At 41.3% G+C, this 11,391-nt stretch overlaps 1 protein-coding gene across 1 annotated transcript; it reads left to right on the top strand.

The window, feature by feature from the left end:
- The first annotated feature begins 1,166 nt into the window (after positions 1-1,166).
- LOC135605152 (uncharacterized) lies at positions 1,167-10,010 on the top strand. The gene is made up of 6 exons (XM_065094904.1): positions 1,167-1,574; positions 7,581-7,678; positions 8,264-8,335; positions 8,511-8,635; positions 8,815-8,887; positions 9,705-10,010. The coding sequence occupies exons 1-6, from the start codon at positions 1,337-1,339 to the stop codon at positions 9,807-9,809; spliced, it is 711 nt and encodes a 236-aa protein (XP_064950976.1). The 5' UTR covers positions 1,167-1,336; the 3' UTR covers positions 9,810-10,010.
- Positions 10,011-11,391: the final 1,381 nt, after the last annotated feature.

Genomic DNA, 11,391 nt, shown 5'->3' with positions numbered 1-11,391 from the left:
ATATGAATACTCATAACCAATAAAATTAATCTCTTTCCTAACCTATTTTTTATTTCTATAATATATAAACTGATGAGGTGAGAATCTTTTTATGAGTGATCTCGGAGAGGGCATTACCAGATTTTCATCCACGCGAAAGATCCTATATGAGCTCAAGTTAGGGCAGGAGCCGAGGGTGCTTTAGGGGCTTTAGGAGATGAAGGAAGAGGAGGGTCGGAGAGGAAGAAGGCAGCGCCGAAACTTCCGCTGACATCCAAATGGAGTCACAGTGGCTGCTGAAATCGTCCACAAGTTCAACACATATGAGAGCTGTTTCACCGTAGGAAGCGCACAAAAATGTTTCATAACGCTTTCAGCTGAGTACGATCGGATGGCAGCAACTACATCTTCCAGTGTAAGCTTAGTGCTACTCCTCGAACCTCGAGTGAATAAGACTATATCTTTAAAGGTATGTTTAATGGGTTTACCATATTATTTTTCAAAGTTGCAGCTTGGGTTTGAATCCTTGTAAGAAATCAAAGATGGGTATGTTCCAACTCAAACTTTCACTAAAATCCATCACAATGAGAAGCATTTGCTCCAAGTGCTTCGTGCATGTAAACCTTCACTGTTTGCATAGGCCATGAGAATTCTTTTGATCGAGCTTTACTCGTAAGAAGATTTTAGGCTTGCATGCTGAAAAGCCTGAGGTTTTTCGAGTGATGAAAAGTATATGTTGAGTTAGACATTTTGGTATGTGATTATCGACTTGATGGGATATAAAAAAAAATAAATTTATATATATAAATAAATATTAGTAATCATAATACACAGTAAAATTAAATGTACTTTAGTGATAGTGTACCATCAGCCCAACATGCCCTCAAATGTACTTAATTTTATAAATGAATATATAGACTTTAATGACGTAATGGAAGGTAGATCATGATCTTACATCGATTTGGATGATCTGTGTACACTTACGAGGACTCTGATTCCGGTGCGTGGTCCAGCCAATCCACATAGGCCAAATCCGATAAGGAATGGGATCCAAACATCGTCGGATCGGACTACGATTTCGGATTCGGGTTGCCGGTCGGAAAGATTTTTTTGTCGGGCCCGAAAGGGAGGATCGATTCGAAGCGCTGCCACGAGAGGATTCGTCCTCGTCAACGCTCACTTGGTTTCGCTTCTTCCACGCGCGCCCAGTCCTTACTTGGCTTCGCTTTTTACACGCTCCGATCGTCCTGAGGCGGCGTTAGGCTCATCTCCTTGTCCGCACACCAGCAGCTCTGTTATCTTCGAAGCCTTCCCCGGAACTCCCCACCAAAAGCTTGCACGATAGGCTGTGCCGTCGATGGCGATGATTGGCTCCATTCTTCATCTCCACGCCATTTCCAATGGCCTTTATCACGGAAGTCTTTCTTTTCCCACTTCTTCCGCCGCTAAAATACAGAGGAGGAGAGGGAGTTTGAGACTGATGGGCGACCAATGCAGGGGGGGACCTAATGGAAGAGGAGAATATAGGCATGGAGAGACGCTGTTGTGCTCCGTCGCACCATTTCCTCTTCTGCTTGCGGCCACGCTCCCTGGAGGTATCTCTTAGTGCACCCCAATTGTTCTACGATCGACTCGATCTTTCCCTTCTTATTTTGTTCTGCTTCACTTAACCCTAACAATTCTACAATGTGACTATTTGAGTCTGGAAAAGTATAGTCCTGCAAGGTACCACCGATCTTTACCCTAGTTCTTTTATGTTCTTGCGGCAAAATCTTATTCGACGCACTTCATGATAATTGTGGAAGAAGTCGATGGGGCATTCAATTCTTCACAGCTACTAAGAATGCCGGTTATGTGTTGTGGATTAACACCTAACAACTGATATATGACCACTTGCTGAGTGCCTCCCAGATTTCGCATGGACCCATTAGGTTTTGATCATAGGCGCCCTCATTTATTGGTTTGCCTTCTTTAATATATGTTACTTTGACTTTGTGTGATCCGTTTTCGGTGATTTGCATCCTTTCTCCTGATGGATTTAATGATTTATGGGAGACTCGATAGTGGCACTGAAAGCAGAGAGAACACAAAAGAGAAAACAATATAGATTTCTTCTTGAAAAGATGTACCTAAATATTGAACTATGAAAGTACTTTCTGAGCAACAAATGTCAGACTTATTGAGCAATAGCTTGAACGTCTTAAGCGCAAGCTCTGACTTCTTGAGGCTGCAACTTGCTGCTGCTCCCTCTTTCTTCCCTCTTTACTCTAGGGTCGGCTGCCCTCTAGTTAAGTTGTTGGCTCTCTCTTTGCTACTGTATTGAGGGCTGCCACACCCTCCCCTTTTCTGGATGTGAAGGGTGAAGGGGAAAATTCCTAGTTAAGGTTGGACTCTCAAATCCAAGTCCAACTCGCCTTCCAATCAAATTGAACTGAGTTGAGAATTTGAGCTAGCCAAAAACGAGTTTTGAGCTTGGGTTTGGGCTTAGGTTTGAGTTGGCCAGATCTAAATTTTATCGGAGTATAACTCGAACTAAGATTAAGCTAAATTGGAGTATGACTCAGGCTGAGTTTGAGCTGAATTGGAGTATGACTCGAACTGGGTTTGATAATCCCTGATCACAGCTCCCCTAATGGGGAAACACTACTTCGTTGGCTACCTTTGTGTACCACCTTGCAGAATGCTACTTTTGTACTCTACTACCTACTTGGAAAGTTGGTTTGATGCCTCGTATTATGGTAGCAATCTTCTTTTTGATGATGATGTCTTCGTCCAGAGTCTTTACTTGGTCGGTCTTCAAGTCAACTAGCGAAGGCAGCATCTCACTCGGATCGTCATCTAGCATAGATAGCTCGAATGCTTTCAAGTCTCCATGTTCACAGCCAAGTGCATCTTCATGTACGAAGGCAACTCGAGCTGGCAAGTGTTGTCTCCACTTCGCTTCAAGACTTTAAATGGTCAATGTTGGATGAGCTTGAGTTTCTTTCCTCCTTATAGTTGTTCGTTCCCTAAGTATAGTTGATGAAATCACCTTCTTAAAACCTATCCTCAACCTGATGTCAGTCATGTCGATCCTTATATTTCTATCGAGCCCATTGAAGCTATTGTTTAACTTCCTCGTGTACCCATCGGATATGCTTGAGAAATTTCTTGGCTTTCCCAGGGAGATACACATGCTAATTCTTGATGGCTTGGTTTAGCACGAGTAATTTGTTGTCATATGTTGGGTAGTTCTTCAGAGAAACTTGAAACATCTCGGAGAGGTATGTCATCAATTGAACATCTTACATCAAAACAACTCCCATCGTATATTAGAATATGTCCTCCTCGAACTCAAATGATCATTGCATGTTCGACAAGGGTAGGATGACAGCATCGTTGATCTTCTCTTGAGCAAGAGGAGCATATCGTTGTGTTTTGTCATCCACTCTAAGTTTTAACTTGCCTCGATGAGGGAGTATAGTAGTGCAGCAAGGATGAAGAAGTTTCGGATGAACTTCCGGAGATATTAGCATGCCCCCATGAAGCTCCGAACCTCCATGGCTGTTGTTAAACTCGGCCACTTGTAGATCACCTTGACTTTGTCCTAGTCAATCTGGATCTTTCTTCCACCTCTGACAAAGCCAAGATAAAGGAGGTTTTCTTTCTCAAACTTGCACTTCTTTAGGTTAAGCCATAGTTGATATTTCTCTGAAAGGTCGACCACCTCCTATATATGCTCAATATGTTCTTCCTTCGATCGACTATAAATAAGGATGTTGTTGAGGTAGATGATGACAAAGTCACTAATGTGTGGACATAACATGTCGTCCATCAACTGCATGAATGTGGCAGGGGTGTTGCAAAGTCTGAATTGCATGACCAGTCACTCGAACAACCATTGATGCATTTTGAAGCCTATTTTCCATGTTTCTTCTTTTCGAATTCAGACTTGATGATAACCCAACTTGATATCTAGTTTGGTTAAGATAATGTTGGAGATAGTCCAGTAAGTCCTCTATCTAAGGTAGGGGATACCAATTCTTCACTGGTAGGCAATGCACATGCATCATTATCTATCTTTTTTCAGCACCGTCACCATTAATGATCTGCAAGGGGAACAACTCGGTTTGCTGACTCGCTCTTGATTAGCTCAACCACTTGTCATCGGATTTCGACAATCTCCAAATTGAAATCTAGTACATGCTAAGATTGGTAGTGGTGCATTGGAAATGAGCTATATTTTATGCTCTACCACTTGCCATGGAGGTAGTCTGCTATTTTTGATGAAGAGGTTCAAATACCCATTGATGAGTCCAACGTTCCATCATCCTTTTTCTTGCATGCTGCTGATAAGACTAAGCCTTGCATTCCCATCTCAACTGATCAGATGAGCATTAGCATAAATTTTTGGCATGCATTCAATATCCTTTTTGCTTGACCAGCTATCATGTGATCAATGACATGTCTGCTCTTTTCATGTTTGACGATGAACCTTTTACAATCCTTTCGGAACTTATATTGCTAGGGCCAATGGTAGTAGATGACATCTCAGTCTCAAAGGTATAAACTTCCAATGATTACATGGTATATGTCAGGCAACACCACTTTACAGTTTACACAATATCTTATTGATGTATTTGCTGGTGATGGCAAAGCGAAACTTGCACTGTCAATCTATTCTCATATCCACATCGTTGTGGATCCAACCCAACAGAGAGGGTTTGAATGAGGTGTGGTTTGTAGGCCAAGTTTCTAGACTAAGTTTGCCGAGATGAAGTTCTTTTGACTGTCGACATCAATGATAGAGTCGATGATTGGGGTCAAACTCATAAAGAGTTCTTCTCGAACCTCTAGACTAAGGTTAGACTCGATTCTATAACCTTTGGCCTCGCCGTCATTGAGTATAGTCAACTGATGCAAGTTTAGTATCGACGATCATAGTTGTTAGCTAACTTTGATCCTTCTTCTTCCACTTTTTTGGTAAAAATCTAGGCGAACCTTTTGACACTTCTCGTTTATGTATTTAACAATTTTATAATGATAAAAAAAGAGGTTACTTCTCTTTGTGGAAAATGGATTTTTATTGTTCCTGGAACATTTCTTGGCCTTCGAGTGTTCCTCTTTGGCCTTTATGCAATCCTCTTGCTGTGGGTTCTACACTTTCAATCACCATGGTTGTCCCGCTAGTGCTCCAGATGTTGTGAAACTTGAAGAGGCTCAATTTGTTGTTGATTTGAGTGTGCAAACCAACAGGACACTTCATCACCATCAAGTCATCGTCGAGGGAGATTATGAGTGTCACAGCTTGTCATTGAAACTCGGTGTAGTCGTACACTGATTGCTCTCGGCCTTGGCATAAGGTGTGTCATCATTTTTACCGATTTTTGAAATAGCCCATTGGGTAGAATTCTTATCGAATGAGTCTTTTAAATTGTCTCCATGTCATCTCTTCGTCGACATAGGCTAGTAGGTAGGTATTCCACCATGATAGAGCTTGGTCGGTCAACTTGAGTACACAAGCATGACTTTGTCTTCGTTACTGTACCCACATAGGGTAAAATAAGTGTCGAGTTGATCAAGCCACACATGTAACATCTTTGTGTTGATGGAGCCATCATAGGAAGGGATGTCAATTCGAGCCTCGACTTGGAAAGGTTGGTATCTTGTGTTCACCATTGGTTCTATAGCATCGGCATCGCAGTGTCTTTGTTGAATATTTGACGACGATGACTCCTCCTTCGCTGCGATGTGCTTGCCTCTTTCGTCTTTTGCTATCATGTTAGCTTGGGATCGGTTCCAATGCAACACACCCTCCATCTTTTGCGAAAGCACTGTGATTTAGTCAATAAGGTCCAACGATGCTATTGGAGTACTTTCCCCCATCTTGCCCTCGTCTCTTTTCATCAGCGGTCGATATTAAAACTCCAATACTTGTAGTTCTTCTATGAATCTTTATATCCTTGTTTGATGGTAACCTCCATTACACTTGAGGTGGAGAGCTCTGACACCATTAACAATGTTAAAGACTAAGATCCAGGACAAGGAGGACATCCTTTTGACCAGCAAAGGCTTATCTTCATAGGCAAGCAACTCAAGGATGACCGCACATTCACCGACTACAACTTAAGAAGCACGAACATAGACACGAGACAGTTTAATATATATATATATAATATTTGATTAATATGATTTTTATAGTATTTATACTTAAATTTTATAAACTTAGCAATTTGAACAAATAAATATCATTATACAAGTTAAAACAATTTAAATATCCAAAATAAAGGTTGAGTACATCAAATAATATTTAACAATCTCTAGATAGAATTCATATATGTTTCCTTGCGATGATCTCCAAATTTCTTTTCTTGCAAAGTATATGACCCTCACGTGAGGGCCATGCGAATGCAGTGTTGCATGCGAGTGTCCGACGTGTCCGTGTGTCCAACACGTGTCGGACACAAACATGTCTACCAAAAGTAGTGTCCATGCTTCTTAGACTGCAACATACAAAAGGAGTCCACCTTCCACCTCGTCCTCCATATCTATTGTGGCATACAGATATTCGTGAAGACTCTCACTGGTAACCTTGAAGGTTGAAAGCTCTGATACGGTCTGATCCGTTTAGGAAAGATTTGGTGATTTTGATCCTTCCTCAGGATGGATTTAACGCTTTGTGGGAGGCTTGATAGAGGCACTGAAAGAAGAGAGAACACACAGAGAAAATGATATAGATTTCTTCTCGAAAAGATCTACCTAAGCACAAAAATATGAAAGGACTTCGTGAGCAAGCTCGAACTTCTTGAGCGCAAACTCTGACTTCTTGAGGCTGCAACTTGCTGCCACCACCCTCTTTCTTCCTTCCTCTCTCTAGGGCCAGCTTCCCTCTCTTTAAGCTGCTGTTGGCTCTCTCTATGCTACTGTGTTTAGGGCTGCCACACCTCCCTTTAATTGATATGGAGAGGAAGACTCTTAATGAAGGTTGCACTATCAATCAGAGTCCAACGTGGGTTGAGCTGAGTTGAGACTTTGAGCTGACTGAACTTAGGCTTTGAGCTTGGGTTTGAGTTGGCTAGATCTAAAATTGTCTTGGAGTACGACTCATACTAAGGTTGAGCTGAATTGAAGGATGGCTCCGATTGAGTTTCAGCTGAATTTGAGTATGAATCGAATTGGGTTTGATCATCCCTGATCATTGTCTTTGTGCATTACTTATTTGTCGCATCAGTTCTTTTATTTATTGCTTTTCCTCTTGGATTGGTGATTGATGATTATGTAGTTTTGCCTAATTCCTTAACAACTGGAGAACTTGTTTGAAATTTTGGTGCATCATTATGAGAGTTAGTGCAGAGCATTCAACTTATGCTGCAAATAATCTTGGCTACTTCTTTGCATCAATAGTTTTGTCTTGTTGGTGAAACCAATAATGTCCTAGTTACATTGATGGTTTTTGTAAGAAAAGATGAAGTGTTTTTCCTTTGCTGGTAAATGTCTGTTTGACTTATAAATCATAGTTTGTCACGATAAATGGTAAATGCTTTCTTTTGTGTTTTCATTTATAATTGCTTATCTGCACCTATAATAGTATCAACACACTGCTATATCTTTACATCTAATAGCTGAGGCAGTAAGATCTGCTTTTGAGCCATTTGTTGAGCTTGTGAAGACTTGGAATCTTCCTGATTGGCTTGTGCACTGGGGTCATCCAGGAAATATGGTGAGTCCTTCAATACAATATATATGTATGTATTAACATATTTGTGTTTATATATCTACTGAATACTTTATGTAGCATTTGGCATTTTCATGTCTAGTATTTTCCTCTGCTTAAAAGCAAATGTTAAATAGCTTCCCAATATATAGTTATAGAGCTTCCAATCCTACTGAGTTACTGATCTCGGGTTTTCTGGCATCTGTTAGTCATTTTATAGATGTTAAATAAAAGAATGCATCTCTTGTTGTCAAAGTGCAATTCAATATGGAGATGTCGAAACTCCAAGCTCACATCTACAAGGTGTAGAAACAAATAACAAAGCTACTTAGTTGTATATTCCAGTGACTGACTTCAGAGTTCTTCCAACTACAACAATGAACTCTATGGTATAACAAAGCTACTTAGTTTTATATTCCAGTGACTGACTTGAGAGTTCTTCCGACTACAACAATGAACTCTATGGTACATGAAAGAACCTGAAGTGTTGTAGAAAGAATCCCAGAAAATGTCGAAGAGTTTAAATGTTGACTGCTTTGAAAATGACTACATATTGATTTGAGGTTAATAGTTTGTCTTATGATCCTGCAGGCTGTTGTTCTCTTTGCAATGGGCGGTTATGGATCATATCTGGGATTGAGAATAAGATTGTCAAATGATGCAGTGAGTTGTCTCATTATTAACTGAGCTACTGTTTTTTTTTTTTCTGGAGGAAAATAATATTTTTTTCAAGGATATGAAGCATCTTCTTATACTCATTACTTTCTTGATTTCGTAGTAGCTTTTTTCAGATGCTAGGTATCTTTTACTCATTACTTTCTTGACTCAACTGTTAAAGGAGGAAAAAGCCAAGGCGAAGGACCTGCATCCGAAGCTCCTTGGAGGCATGTTTTTATTCTTTGCTCTTGGGGCTACCGGGGGGATAACAGCTTTACTGACTTCTGACAAACCAATTTTTGAGAGGTAATTCAAAAAAAAAAGAAAAATTCTGACATTACGGACACCTGACGTCAACATATCATTGTTCTGATGTTAGAGAAATTTCCTTTTTTTTCCCCTTAATCATTTTTACTGATAAGAATAAATTAGAATATGTCAGACTGGTTTATATTGGATTAGTCGGTTAATATGATTTGCTGCAGTCCTCATGCTGTCACTGGATTTATCGGCCTGGCCCTGTTGACGATTCAGTCTCTTTTACCAACCTTGTTTGAGGTAAAGTCTGATACCACATTTAAATGTAGCCATCTGGATTTTGTTTAGAAACACATCCAAATTCTGGATATTTGATATAACTTTTCTGGTTGGGATATAAAATATATATGTTCAATTTCTTTAAACTGAGATGGTTTAAGAATTTGCTTACTGCCTTTGTTTGGAGTAACTTCAATGTCATTTATGGTAATATGTCTATAATCCAATAGAAAAGTCAGCGAGGGGAAGCAGATGGTTACAACAATTAATGCAATAAAAGCATCATAAAATTAAAGCCTCCTAGTATATTAGTGAATAAATATGCAACTATTTAAGATGGTAGTTATCGACTTAATTGATTCCGTTTTGATAGAAAATGTCTTAAAAATTGATGTTAAGAAATGATGAGTCCTCATCGATCTGTTTTGAAAAAATTGATGTGGAGTATAAAGATTGATGAGTCAAGATTAGTCTTCATTTTCTAAGATTAAAGAGAGTTGGACTTGCAAATAAGTATCAACACACATAATGAGCTTAAGCTTTTGGATTGTGATGCCAGTTTGACTTGAACTCTGATACCAAGTGAAAATTTTCAGAAACCTCTAACGTTCTGGGCATGTTTATTTTGTTCATGATTAAGTACTTGCAAATTGGTCTGTGACATTTAAGTCGGCTACTGCACAAAGTGGACGTATAATTACATGGATGGGAAAAAAGAAATTGCAGCACAAGATGTGAATCCCAATTAATGCCTCTGAAGCATCTTGTACCACCAAAATCTCATCATTTTGATTGGAATAAATGTAGTGGACTCCTAATAGTCATCGTTTTTGTTCAGGAGAATCCAGGTATGAGGACCGTACACGGGCTCCTTGGGAGCAGTATCATGACACTCTTTGTACTCCACGCGGCCCTTGGCCTTCAGCTTGGCCTCAGCTTTTAGGATTGTCGCTGTTGTGTAACATTTTTTTGTGGAGCTGATGGATCGCATCTTCAGTTTTAACGGATTCCTTCTTCAACTATTCCCATCATCAATTGTCCATTGAGAATTTTAGAATTCTTGAAAACGAAGCACGTATTGTAAATGCTTAGCTGCTATAGCTGAATAATATTATCATCTAGCAGTGCTTGCTCCCTTTCATTATTCTCATGTGGAGGATGACCAGGGTGGGTTGATCTGAGTTACTTTGTCCAGGAACAATTTTGTTGGTATTCTTTATTGGGTTTTTGTGGTATTTGTGTTGAATCTCGTATTTTGATGATGAAACTACTTGATATATGTTTATGATTTAATCTGCGTTTTGAGTGACGCAGGATGCTTTGATCAGGATGAGACAATTAAAGCAAGAACATCATGTTGTGCCGGAGGAACATGTCAGAAGATTGGACGTCGGGCCGGTGGATCGGTCGACGTATCGACAGAAGGCTTCGGGCCGTGGACTCGGGCATCGGGCCAAGAAGAGCGGGTATTGTGCCAAGGATATCGGAGTTGCGGAGTCAACTGGCCGATTGGGCAATAGGCTGCAGGAAAGGACGATGTGCCGAAGAATCGGACGAAGCGTCGAGGGACCAATGACATGTCGGACAACATGATTAATGCTTAGTATTAATTGTCTCGATCGAAGTTTTGTTTTAAGTGTGCAGGATTAACTACGATGAGATTAAGACAAGCAGCAGGAGTTGCGCCGGAGTCAAGATCATGATCACGTTGGGAGTTCGAGAGTTCGACGGAAGTTCGGACGGTCGTCGGAGGTTCAGAGAGAACAGATCCGAGAAGTCCAGAAGCTTGCCAAGCGAAGCTCGTCGGAACTCGCCAAGTGGATCGTCGCAAAGTCCAGGAGTATGCCGGATGTCCGCAGAAGGATCACCGAGGGTTATCGGTTGATCGACGGAAGTTGGCCGGAAACTCGCCGGAAGAAGCGATTGACGCATCGGAGCAAGCTGCAGAAGTTGTCTTAGAGATAATCGTAGTTAGCACGATGATTAAGCAGGAAAATGGGAGGTGATCCCATTAGCTTAATCTTGGGGCAATTGGGCCCCTGAAAAGATTCAAAGTGGGTCGAATGGAGTGAACCATTCGGACCCTGATTGCACCAGGAGGTGCAACCGCCCCAGCCAGGAGGTGCAACCGCCTGGGCTGTGGGGTTGAGAGGTGCAACCGCCCCAGCCAGGAGGTGCAACCGCCTGGGCTGTGGGGCTGGGAGGTGCAACCGCCCCAGCCAGGAGGTGCAACCGCCAGGGTTGCAAGGCTGGGAGGTGCAACCGCTCCAGCCAAGAGGTTGCACCGCCAGAGCTCAAGTTCCGAGCTCTGCCAGGCGATGCAACCACCAAGCTCAGTCTTCGAGCTTTGGCAGAGTGGTGCATCAGCCTGAGCTCAGTCTCGAGCTTTGCCAGGTGATGCATTCACCAAGCTCAGTCTTCGAGCTCTGGCAGAATGGTGCATCAGCTTGAGCTCAGTTTGGAGCTCTGCCAAGTGATGCAACCACCAAGCTCAGATTTCGAGCTCTGCCAGGTGATGCAACCAC

The sequence above is a fragment of the Musa acuminata genome, chromosome BXJ2-2 (genome assembly GCF_036884655.1).
Source record: "Musa acuminata AAA Group cultivar baxijiao chromosome BXJ2-2, Cavendish_Baxijiao_AAA, whole genome shotgun sequence".
Taxonomy (NCBI): domain Eukaryota; kingdom Viridiplantae; phylum Streptophyta; class Magnoliopsida; order Zingiberales; family Musaceae; genus Musa; species Musa acuminata.
This window is presented reverse-complemented; position numbering and strand designations above follow the sequence as displayed.

What these genes read in the sequence shown, in the direction of transcription:
- LOC135605152 (XM_065094904.1), top strand. Translation starts at nt 1,337, where the DNA reads ATGGCGATGATTGGCTCCATTCTTCATCTCCACGCCATTTCCAATGGC. An exon ending in GGGGTCATCCAGGAAATATG is followed by an intron (nt 7,679 to 8,263) that starts GTGAGTCCTTCA and finishes ATGATCCTGCAG; the next exon opens with GCTGTTGTTCTCTTTGCAAT. An exon ending in GACAAACCAATTTTTGAGAG is followed by an intron (nt 8,636 to 8,814) that starts GTAATTCAAAAA and finishes GATTTGCTGCAG; the next exon opens with TCCTCATGCTGTCACTGGAT.